This window comes from Leptonychotes weddellii, unplaced genomic scaffold, assembly GCF_054177405.1.
Source record: "Leptonychotes weddellii isolate Sample4059 unplaced genomic scaffold, ASM5417740v2 HiC_scaffold_2599, whole genome shotgun sequence".
Classification (NCBI taxonomy): Eukaryota; Metazoa; Chordata; class Mammalia; order Carnivora; family Phocidae; genus Leptonychotes; species Leptonychotes weddellii.
In genome coordinates, this window is record NW_027852018.1 from 1786 (window position 1) to 13295 (window position 11510).

Here is an 11510-nt window from a genome sequence, read left to right on the forward strand (position 1 = left end):
ATAGATAGGTGGATAGATGACAAGCAGGTAGACGATACATGGAGTTGAAGTCCTTTCCTCCTTGGGGTATAGAGGGGACTGGACTCAGGCTCGGGGTGGAGAAGGGATGTCAAACTCTGAAGGGCATCCGTGTGGACGCGCCTCTGCTAAGAGGTTAGAGCTGACTCCTTGCGTCAGGAGGAGGTTTATAAACACGAGAAAAGCTCTCGGCGGACGTATCTCTCTGGACTGCCAACACCGAAGGGTCAGAAGAGCCCAGAAGGTAAGGAGGAGGGGGCAGGGCCCATGGAGGGACCCAAGAAGCCAAGGGGACGGGTCGGATGGGGCAGTGCCCAGCGCCAGGCAGAGGTGAAGCCCTGTCCAGAGCTGGTCTCTGTGCGTCTTCTGTGCACCACGTCTTTATGGCCCTGGTGCAAAGGTGGCTCCTCGTTAGAGCATCACCCAGCAGCCGACTGCAGGGTCCCGGGGCCAGCCACATGGGGTCCAGGTTAGACAGCTAGTGGGTACCAAGTCCGTCCCAAGTCCCGCCCCCTCCCTCTGCCCGGGCGGCGACTGGTCGAGGTACCCCTCCCGTTGCTATGATAGCACCGAAAGCTGCCAGCGGCTCCGCCCCGCGCCTTCCCACCCCGCCCCTTCCCGCCCCAGGCCACGCCCCCTCTCTTCCGGGGCGGTGACAGGCCGGGGCGCCCCTTCCCGTTGCTATGACAGCACCCGAACGCCGCCAGTGGCTCCGCCCGGCGCCTCTCCACCCCTCCGCCCGCGGGGAGGCGGGGCAGGCCGCGTGTCCATGGCGACGGCGGACGCGGCGGTGCGGGCGGCGGGGACCTACCGACTAGAGACGCGCTGGTGGCGGCGAGGACCGAGAGCGGGGCGAGGCCATGTCGGACCTGGGCTCGGAGGAGTTGGAGGAGGAGGGAGAGAATGATCTTGGGGTGAGCGCTCCGGGCGAGGGGGAGGCTGCCCAGCCAGGGGCAGGGACCGCGCCGGCCCCAGAGGCGCCGCGTCCTGGAAGTTGGCGGTGAAAGGTGAAACGCTGACGTCTTCTTGCCACCTCCCTTCTCGCGTCTCCTCCCCTCCGCATCCCGCCTCCCATTAAAGGCAACCATTTCCGAGTCAAAGCCTCTGGAAGCCTCCTCGTCCCTGCTGCCACTCCCCATCCAGGCGCTCTCCGCGGTCGGCTGGGTCACTCGGCCTGCCGTGCTGTCCGGGGCAGTCCTTTCTGCGTGGAGCCTGGCCCCTCAGGACCGAGGCGGAGGGAGGAAAGCTGCTTCGCGGCAGCCTTCAAGAGATGCTGAGGAGGTCTCAGCGAAGGCTTCCAGAAGATTCTGCCCTAGAGACCCGGAATCCCATGTGCTTTCTTCAGTCTTGGGGGAGCTGACCCAAGTCGTTGGAATCCCCCGGTTTAGGCAGCAGAGAGGCGGTGCCGGGTGCACAGCATCCAGCCGTGTGAGCTGGGCTTTCTGCGGGTGCATATACATGTCCACAGATTAATCACTCTGCCCCAGAGGGTGACCATTTCCTGGCTGACAGGTGGGAACCCCAGCCATGGTGTACAGAGTTGAGATAGTTTCAGAGTTAACTGAGAAATCTGTCACCTCCGCTGTGATAGATGGGTTGGTGCCTGCTCTGACCTTTTTTGCGAGCTCTGTGTGTCCATCTCCCAGCTTCTGCCCCGGTTACTGCTCAAGACTAGCACGTCTATGAAGTGGAACCACCCGGCCAGTACCGAGGGCCAGAAGCCTGGGATCTACGTGCTCTCCAGATAGCCAGCAGCTAGTGCTAAAAAGCAGGACAAACTGCAGTGATTTACACTCCAGAATCCCCTGTGCAGTGAGGTCGAGTCTGGGACATCTCCTGACACCCCCCATGCTCCTCTTTCATATCTGTTTCCCCCTTTACTGATTCTCGGGGAGCACTTTTAAAAAATCACTTGCTCAGGGTCTGCTTCTGGGGGAACCCAACCTACAGCATCTGCTGAGTAAGCCTTCGAGTTTGTCTCCTCAGGTAGCCCTAGTGTTTTGTAACTCTTTTGTGCCCATAATTTTAGCTTTAAATCACAGCTGGGGTCATTTTAAAGAGTTCCCCTCCCGTTCAGTCACTTCAGCTCAGTACTGGGTGCATTGGGAGGTCTTCTGGGGGGGGGGGTGTAGCTTCTATACATTTTGATTTAGACTAACCCTGAAACAAATCTGTAAGGTCACACATTTTTACCTTCTGTTCCGAGCAAGGATTTCTGAGCTGGATAGTGCTAGGCAAGGGCAGACTGCAGAGGTGTTTGTTTCTGAAGTCCTGGTAGTGTTTCCGAGCTTGTGTTGTAGTAAATCTTTGCAGATACAACTCCATGTCAAATCATTACTCTGTGCCTTGGCCCTTTTATTATTTATTATGTGCACCCTGCACTCATGATTAGATGCTTGAGGAATGTTTATTTTGTGAAGGGTAGGAGAAAGTAGGTGAATTACAAGCCTGTGTTAGGTTTTCTTTGATTGATTTACTTTTAAGATACATAATTATTTCCGTATTAGTCTATGAGTGTTTCAAACTCAAGTCTCTTGATAAGAACTTTAAACTTGATAAGGAGATTAACTAAGTGGAGTTAGGGACTCTTGTGACAACTGAGCCCTAGTTACTCCTCAGCTCCCCCATGTGGCTTCCCCTCCCACAGGCCCCTCCTGAGGGTGAAAGCTGTCAGGAGGCTGCAGGCTCCCACGGATCCTTGAAAGAAGAGGCGGTTTTTTGCATTTTAAGTCCTGGATTATTGGAGGAAGCCACAGGGAGGTATTTGTGTGGCTTGGGACCTATTCCACCTGCATCTATTACTTCGCACATGTTCCCATAAAGAACACAATTCGGAATACCTCGAGTTTTCCACAATTTGTCGATTTTGTTTACAGTGTAAAGGATTATCATGATAAATTGCAAGCTCAGATGTTGGAGAGAGAGAGGGAGGCTCCCACCAGTGACAGGTCCTAGGGATGTCACCTTGGACCAATGCTCCTCATCGCTCAGGTGTGGTTACCTACCTCACCTGTAAGATGGGGCTGAGGATTGGGAGGGATTCCGTGAAATACTATTTACAAAAATGCTTAACCCATCCTTAGTGATTAATACATGGTGGCTGTAATTATCCCTGTCTCTTCTGCCCAGGAATACGAGGGGGAGCGGAATGAGGTAGGTGAACGACACGGACACGGGAAAGCAAGACTGCCCAATGGGGACACGTATGAAGGGAATTATGAACACGGGAAAAGACACGGCCAGGTCAGAATGGGTGCCTTCGGTGGGTAGCTTTCTCCAGCTAATACTCTCGTGGTGAGCCCTGAATTCAGGAATGATACGAATTGTCTATAATCAATGTGTTTCAGGGGGTCTACAAATTTAAAAACGGTGCTCGGTACATTGGAGAATACGTTAACAATAAAAAGCATGGTCACGGCACTTTTATATACCCAGATGGATCAAGATATGAAGGTAAGATGTGCTCACAGAGCAGAAGAGAGAGAAGCGGGGAGTGGGTGGGAACCCTCAGAAACTATGCAGGATTCTGTGTTCTGGACTTTTTCTGGGAAGAATGTATCCAGTTTTCATCAGATTTCCCAGGAGGCCTGGGACCGCACCCCTGGAGCTGTGGTGACAAGAGGTATGACCTCGTGTAGGGAGGCTCACTGCTCACCGTCCCAGCTTTCTGGTCCGCAGTGTGGGAGGATCGAACGCTAGGAACCGTGCCTGACGGATGGCGAGCGCTCAGTACGTGTCGGCTGGGTGGCATCACTTCCCGATGAGGACGTGTCCTTCGGGTGCAAGCCAGAGCTGCCTCCCTTGTTGCTGAAGGAAAGTGGGACCAAGGAACTCTAAACCAGAGATCCTGCCCGTGTCCGAGAGCCAGGGGAAGGGTGCCAATGCTGGTCGTGTTAGAGAGGGAATTTCTGCTCTGTTTCATATTTCTTAGAGGGCTTATTCCAGGAGGAGCACCATCTGCTTTTTAAATCAACTTTAAACAATTTAGTGTTTGATTTAATTCCTTTCAGACTGTTATGAACTTAATCTCGTTGTTGTCATGTTGTATTTTAGTGTAGACCTTAATACAAGCTGAACAACATGTAAATATATAAAAAAGATACTCAGAATAAGGGATCGAAGGAGTTTTTAACGTGAAAGTTAGCCAACATGTAAACCTTCTTTGGAAGTAGCTGTGAGTTTTTGTGTGTCCATGTGGCTTTGTACCTTAAAGGGTGCAGGGTGTAGTTGCTGCTCAGAGATTTATTCTTGGGCGTCAGAAGCCACAATGTTAATTTTAGCTCAGTAAGTGAACAACCTTCCAGTCACAAAGTCTAAGTTAACACATGGCTGAATTCTTCGCCTGTCGTTTCAGGCGACGGTCAGCCTAAGGGACGCAGAGTGGTTTCCTGCAGGTTAGCGAGAGTGCTCAGCCTCGGCCCGAGGTGGGGGGCACATTGCTGATCTCCCAGCTGAGCCCGATGGGGAGCCCAGGGACGAGCGCACACTCCTGGTTTGAGGGCCACTTGAGCAGAGGCAGGGAGGCAGGGGTGCTTGGTGGAGCAGGGGATGAGGTTGGAGGGGTGAGTGGGTGCCAGACTTTGGAGGGCCGTTTGGACCACCTCTATAGATTGTGAGATGTGGGGATAGAGGGTCAGTGAGGGCTTGGGAAAGGAGAGGGAGCACCCGTCTCCAGTGCTGGTCTTGTTACCGGCCGCAAGGAGCAAATAAAGATGAAGATGTTTAGTAATGACACCGTGGAGAGACAAAATGCTATGATGACTTGAAGTTGGCTTTTCTGGAAGCTCTCAGGTGGCAGGAGCCGGAAGAAGACATGAATGCTTGGCCATTGGTGCTTGTGGAGGAGAGCATGATGTTGGAGCCTGGGAAACCCTGATTTCCGTTTCTGTCCTGCTGTGTGGCCTTGGGCAATGTGCATGATCTCTCTGGTTTTTGGGTGCTGTCCCTATAAAAACGTGTTTCAGTTATTACACATCCCTAAGGAGGTGGCCAATGCAAAGACCCTAGTTGGCAGGAACCACCACCAGAGTGATGCCCCACCAATGTCAGTTCCCATCTCTTCCATGTTTTGCTGACCCAGCAGTGGAGGGACCCAGCAGGACAGACAGTGACTAACCCTCATTTTAAGTGGGAAGAGAGCTTCTTGGAAGGGCATTTCATTTTATTTTTGTTTTCTTTTCTTTTATTTTTTTAAAGATTTATGTATTTACTTATTTGTTTGGGCGGGGGGAGAGAGAGCACATGCACATGAGCAGGGGTGAGGGGGCAGAGGGAGAGGGAGAGAGAATCCCAAGCAGACTCCAAACCAAGTGTAGAGCCTGACTCGGGGCCTGATCTCACGACCCAGAGACCATGACCTGAGCTGAAATCGAGAGTCAGATGCTTGATTGGCACCCCAGGGCATTTCATTTTAAACGGTCTTTAATCCCCAGAGCTCCAGACCTGGGAGCTCTGGAAGCCTGGGGACAGCCGCATGGTCGATGCACATGGAGAGCTTTGTAAGGGGACAGTGCTCTCCCGGAGGAAAACCAACCCAGAACCCAGGCAACCAACTATGGGGATTTCTCCCAAACAGAAATGTAGCTGAAAAACTGTTGACACGATCGAGAATGAGGAGAAAGTATAGGATTAGGGGTAGAAAGACTTTAAAAAACAAAGTGCACATTTAAAGCAACAGTAATACAGTTTCTTAGTGGCATGCAGTATAAAAAGGGAAACCTGCCTCATGGTTGTTAAAGACCTGCTCCAGGAGGCGACCTTTCCCTCACTTAGCTCCCTCACTTCTGCACCATTTCCTGTGGCCCGGTTACCATCTGCTGCGCAGAATCTCTAACAGCTTGTTTGTTCCGTAAACTGGGACTTTTAAAAAAAAGTTTCTGCACTGGCTTAAAATTTGGTGCCTTTTGCAGTTGAATTTTTTCTTATTTTTTTTTTTTTAAGATTTTATTTATTTGAGAGAGAGGCGGGGAGGGGCAGAGGCAGAGAGAGAAGCAGACTCCTCGCTGAGCAGGGAAGCCCGATGTGGGACTCGATCCCAGGAACCTGAGCTGAAGGCAGATGCTTAACCGACTGAGCCACCCAGGCGCCCCTCCCTCCCTCCCTCCCTCCTTTCCTTCCTCCCTCCCTCCCTCTCTCTCTCTCTCTCTTTCTTTCTTTCTTCCTTCCTTTCCTATTTTTTACATTTATTTATTTATTAGAGAGAGAAAGAACATGGGAGGGAGAGACAAAGGGAGAGGGAGAGAGAATCTCAAGTAGACCCCCACTGAGAGCGGAGCCCGTTGGACACGGGGCTCAATCCCATGACCCTGAGATCATGACCCAAACCAAAATCAAGAGTCAGATGCTCAACTGACTGAGGCACCCAGGTGCCCTTGTAATTTAATTTTTTTTCTTGAAAATTTTCTGCAAAATACTTACTACATTTTTCTTGCCATGCTGCCCTGGAGACCAGCTCTCATGGCCAAGAGAAGAGGATGGAATTGTTTTGTCATGGTCTTTTTTGGGGGAAGAAACCGAGGGACGTCTTGGCCCCCGGGGCCCTGCTTGCTCAGCTCCTGAGCGCTCACACAAGCCAGTTCTGGGCTGCTTGTCCCCAGCCCCATACTCAGCTCAACTGTGGCCTCAGTGGGAATATTTACACCTCAGAAACCGGTCCGTGCTACACATCTGCCCTCCTCCTCCTTCTCCTCCTCCTCCTTCTTTTAAACTGGTAATTTACCAAGACACAGTGACCCCTTAAAGCCCAAGTCCTCCAGGACTTCTGCACACTCTCTATCCTCAGGGCGGCTTTAGGTTCGAGCCCCTGTGTTTGCTGGACTATTTCAGTTTGGGGGTTCTCCATCACCCTTGCTCATGCTGCTTCTGGCACACATCACGCCTCTTCCTTCGCTGGTACCAGTTCCCAGCTCCTTCTCTCTGGGCTGTTAGCTGTTTCCTGAGCACGCAGCTCTTTCTGTGGCTGGGGGTCGGCCTCCCGCCCGGGGCGAGGGCAAGCTCTCCCAGGGCGGCTCTGTTCCTGGAACCACTGCTTGTCTGTCTCACAGAGTGCTTGAGACCTGTGGGACTGATAGGGAAAACATGTAGACGTGCCCTTCTGTAGATTTGTTGTTGTTGACGAACATGGGGTTCACTCATGTAAACACATACTTCTTGGAAGATCCACATGTTCTTGGCATGCTGCGTACGCTTTCTCTTCATGCAGAAGCGGGTCCAGTTTTCTTGTAAGCCAGGAGCTTATGCAAGTTTCAGGGGCTCTGTTTAAGAAAAAGAATATAACATTGGCATAAATGTGAATGTTTATTTGTAATAAAAAATCAAAATAAATAAAAACAATTTTAAAATACCACGAACATTACAAAATCTGAGGAAGTGACAAATGGATGTTTAAAAAAATTAACTGACATGCCTGTCGCACTCCTTTTCCTTACCTTTCTAGCTAATAATGGAATGTCTGTCCGACAACAATTTTGTAATATCCCTTTCTACAGAGAAAATAGAGAATTCTATCTTTTGTCTTTGATCAAAAATTGATCAAAATTCATTTTTTAAAAAATTGTTCATAGTCTCGAAAAGCGTCATTCAGGGTAACAACTTGTTATTAGCAATACCATGTGTGTTTTTAGGAGAGTTGTCAACCTCAGAAACCTCTATTAAGTTTCTTTCCTGTATGAGCCGTAAGACTGGAGGGCGTTATAAGTCTCCTGGTGCAGGGATCCATCCTCAAGGATCGACTGCATTCACTAACTAGTTTGCTGTTGTCATTATGGTAGAGGTGTCAGGCAGTTTATGGTATCTTTGCCAATTCCAATATTTCTCAGCAAGTCAGCAGGAGATTCGCAGGAACCGGCACAGAGGTGAGGAGGCAGGGACAATTAGTGAGGGAAGGGTCCAAGCAGAGGCAGGGGCTGGTGTGCAGGTGGGGCACCCTGGGCGCCCGGGCTGGAAAGCTGCGTGGGAGCCAGGTGATGAGTGGGAATAGAGCAAGCTGCTGGCAAGGGGCCGAGGAGAGATCATCGAGCCTTGGTGGTGGTGCTGGGTCGCTAAACATATGCAAGCAGAACGAGTGTGCGGGACAGCTGGGCAGACAAAAACCCGGGTTCAAATCCTTGCTCTGCCACTGACCAGCCGTGATACCTGCTGTTGGCACGCTCAGCTCATTGCAGCCCACCTGCCTGCCCCTGCCCAGACCTGCATCTGGGGAGCCCCTGGCTCAGCTTCCCTTAACCGGACCCCCACGCCACGCCATCCAGCCAGAGGGGCAGGGGGACAGAGGAGAGTCACAGAGGGAGGAGACAGCAGGTGAAGGTCCTCTCTCCCTTCTCACCCGGGCCTGCTTTGTGTCGTCCCTTCCAGGGGAGTGGGCGGACGACCAAAGGCACGGTTACGGCATCTACTACTACGTCAATAACGACACCTACACGGGGGAGTGGTTTGCTCACCAAAGGTTTGCGTTCTCTCTTCTGTTCTGTCGACTTACCTATGTAATGAGAATATGATGACGTCTTAGTATGGGGCCGAATCATGACAAAAGCCCATTAGCCAGCTCTGCCAGGCAGTCCAAACCCTTCGAGGCTTTAAGGTGGGCACGCCAGATGCGACGTTACTGGGCAGGGGCAGACTCGCGGGGAGAATATGTGGTCCTTCATTCAAGAGCCCCCAGGGCCCGGAGGCCACCGAAGTACCCTCCTGGGGACACACAGCTCCCAGGAGCGCTGCCTCTTTCCGTGTGAAGCGGCTGATGTGCGGGACGGGCGTCGCTGTCCAGCAGGCGATGCCCCTCCCATGCTGGGCACACGGAGCAGGAGTGCGCTCTGATGGGGCACAGATAGAGAAGTAAAGTATAGGGCCCTCTCAATTTAAATGTGTCTTATAAACCTGGAAGGTTTTTCACTGTATCGGAACAAAATGCATTGTTCTCTCTGTCTTAACCAGGCACGGGCAAGGCACCTATTTCTACGCAGAGACGGGCAGTAAGTACATAGGTACCTGGGTGAATGGACAGCAAGAGGGTGCGGCCGAGCTCATTCACCTGAACCACAGGTACCAGGGCAAGTTTTTGAACAAAAACGTAAGTCGGTGGGAAACGATGTGCGCCCTCCTCCCCCAGTCTATGTAAATATGGCAACGAAGAATACTAAAAACTCAGGGAACCCTCCCACCCCCTCCAAATACAGAAAGTGGGGAGCCGTGCCTCTCCCCAAGCCTCTGACGCCGACAGAGGGCAGAGTGGAGGGGCACTTGGTTCTTTTCTCTGCATCTCACCGAAATCCCCCCTCTCCCCGGGCAGTGACCCATCCCGTAGTTATAACACTGGGACATCCTGCCTCTCATATGTGCTCCTCATCATGAGTAGATCAGATGTGAAACATTTCCTGTGGTTGAGCATGTGGGTGTTTGGACTTTCTTTGCCCTGGGAGGCACGGGGCTGGAGCCCTGGGAAGGGAGACCCACGAGCTTCTTCCTTGCTGCAGGCTAGCCCACCCACCCTGGGCGTGGACTTGGGCGTGAAGGTGTCCAGTCCGCAGTGCTCACAATTGGTCATTTCTGTTTGGAGGGCTCTGTGGCTGTGCCAAGCCTTGCTGGGATGCAGAGAAGCCCTGCATATTGAGCCCCCACCATGCTGGTGTTCCTCGTGGCTTTGAGCCGGCGTTGGTCAGAAACTTCCCCTGAAGAGTTTGCCGAGCAAATTAAAGGTGGTAGAAGTTGACATAGAAGGGGGGGCCAGGGTGGCACAGTTGATTAAGCATCTGACTCTTGGTTTCAGCTCAGGTCGTGAGATTGAGCCCCACATCAGGCTCTGTGCTCAGTGGGGAGTCTGCTTGAGGACTCTCCCTCTCCCTCTGCCCCTCCCCCTGCTCTCTCTCTCTCAGATAAATAAATCTTTAAAAAAAAGAAGTTGATGCAGGCAATATTAAACTAATTTAATGAAGTCACCTCAGACTCTCTTAAAACTCAGTTTTCATTTACATAAAATTCATTCCCTAATTACAGATTCTACTTTTAAGTCTTTGTAGAGCAGCACATCCTCCCCAAATCTATATGTTGCGTATGTAATTCTCAGCAAAATTCTCATGGGATATTATGGGAAAGAGAATTTGACAAAAGTTAATCGGGAAGAATCAACGAATGCAGCTGAGCGTAGACTAACCTGGAGAACAAGAGCTTTGTTCTGCTAGTTAGTGAAAACTATGCAAACAGCACACAAGGACACTTGACCCTTGAACAATGCAGGGGTCGGGGGCACTGACCCCTGATCCCCCCCTCCGCCCCTACACAGTTGAAGGTCCACATAGAACTTTGACTCCCCCAAAACTTAACTACCAAGAGCATGCTGTTGACCGGGAGCCTTACTGACAACCTAAACAGTCGACTAACACATACTTTGTACGTTACAGGTGTTATACGCTGTATTCTTACCACCAAGTAAGCCACATACTTTGTATATGTATTAAATACTGTATTCTTATGATACAGTAAGCTAGAGGAAGGGAAATGTTATTAAGAAAATCATAAGGAGGGGCGCCTGGGTGGCTCAGATGGTTAAGCGTCTGCCTTCAGCTCAGGTCATGATCCCAGGGTCCTGGGATCGAGTCCCGCATCGGGCTCTCTGCTCCTTGGGAGCCTGCTTCTCCCTCTGCTTCTCTCTCTCTCTCTCTGTCTCTCATGAATAAATAAAATAAAAATCTTTAAAAAAAAAAAAAAAGAAAATCATAAGGAAGAGAAAGCACATTTATAGCACTGCTCTGTATTTATTGAAAAAAATCCGCATATAAGTGGACCGGTGCAGTTCAGACCTGCGTTGTTCAAGGGTCAGCTTCCGTTCCACTTGTAAAGCCCCCAGATGCTCGGCCCTACACTGCCCCCCTGAGTTCCAGCCCTCCCTTCTCCCTCTGGCGTGTGACCCTCCGCACATCTTTCTGTGCAGCACGTACGCAAACGTTTACGGACAGCACGGGGCCGTCACTATATAAATAGGATCACAGTACATCAGGCCACGAAAATACGCACAGAGATGTCTCTCTTTTTGCGCATTTGGGAATATTTACATAGGTTAGATACTGCCATTGCTGAGTCTACAAATATTGACATTTTGAATCATGATTGATATCACCACAACTGCTCTAAAGGGCTCTGCCAGTTCATACTCTGGTGAATAGACTCTGAGAGTCTCTGTCACATAGTCTCCAACGTTGTTGGATGTCACCAGTCTTTAATGTTTTTGCAAATCTGATGGTTAAAAAATGTCTTGTTGTTTTAATGTGCATTTTCCCGGTTCCTAGTGAAGTCCAGCATCTTTTTTTTTTTAAAGATTTTATTTATTTATTTGACAGAGAGAGACACAGCGAGAGAGGGAACATAAGCAGGGGGAGTGGGGGAGGGAGAAGCAGGCTTCCCGCCGAGCAGGGAGCCCGATGTGGGACTCGATCCCAGGACCCTGGGATCATGACCTGAGCCGAAGGCAGACGCTTAACGACTGAGCCACCCAGGCGCCC

At 51.0% G+C, this 11510-nt stretch overlaps 1 protein-coding gene across 2 annotated transcripts; it reads left to right on the forward strand.

The window, feature by feature from the left end:
• The first annotated feature begins 686 nt into the window (after positions 1-686).
• LOC102731569 (radial spoke head component 1) lies at positions 687-10551 on the forward strand. 2 transcript variants are annotated; one of them, XM_081810441.1, is made up of 5 exons: positions 687-932; positions 3148-3261; positions 3366-3471; positions 8371-8461; positions 8950-10551. In XM_081810441.1, the coding sequence occupies exons 1-5, from the start codon at positions 879-881 to the stop codon at positions 9131-9133; spliced, it is 549 nt and encodes a 182-aa protein (XP_081666567.1). In that variant the 5' UTR covers positions 687-878; the 3' UTR covers positions 9134-10551. The 2 variants fall into 2 exon arrangements, with proteins under 2 accessions (XP_081666567.1, XP_081666569.1); XM_081810443.1 differs by lacking the exon at positions 687-932 and adding an exon at positions 1403-3009.
• Positions 10552-11510: the final 959 nt, after the last annotated feature.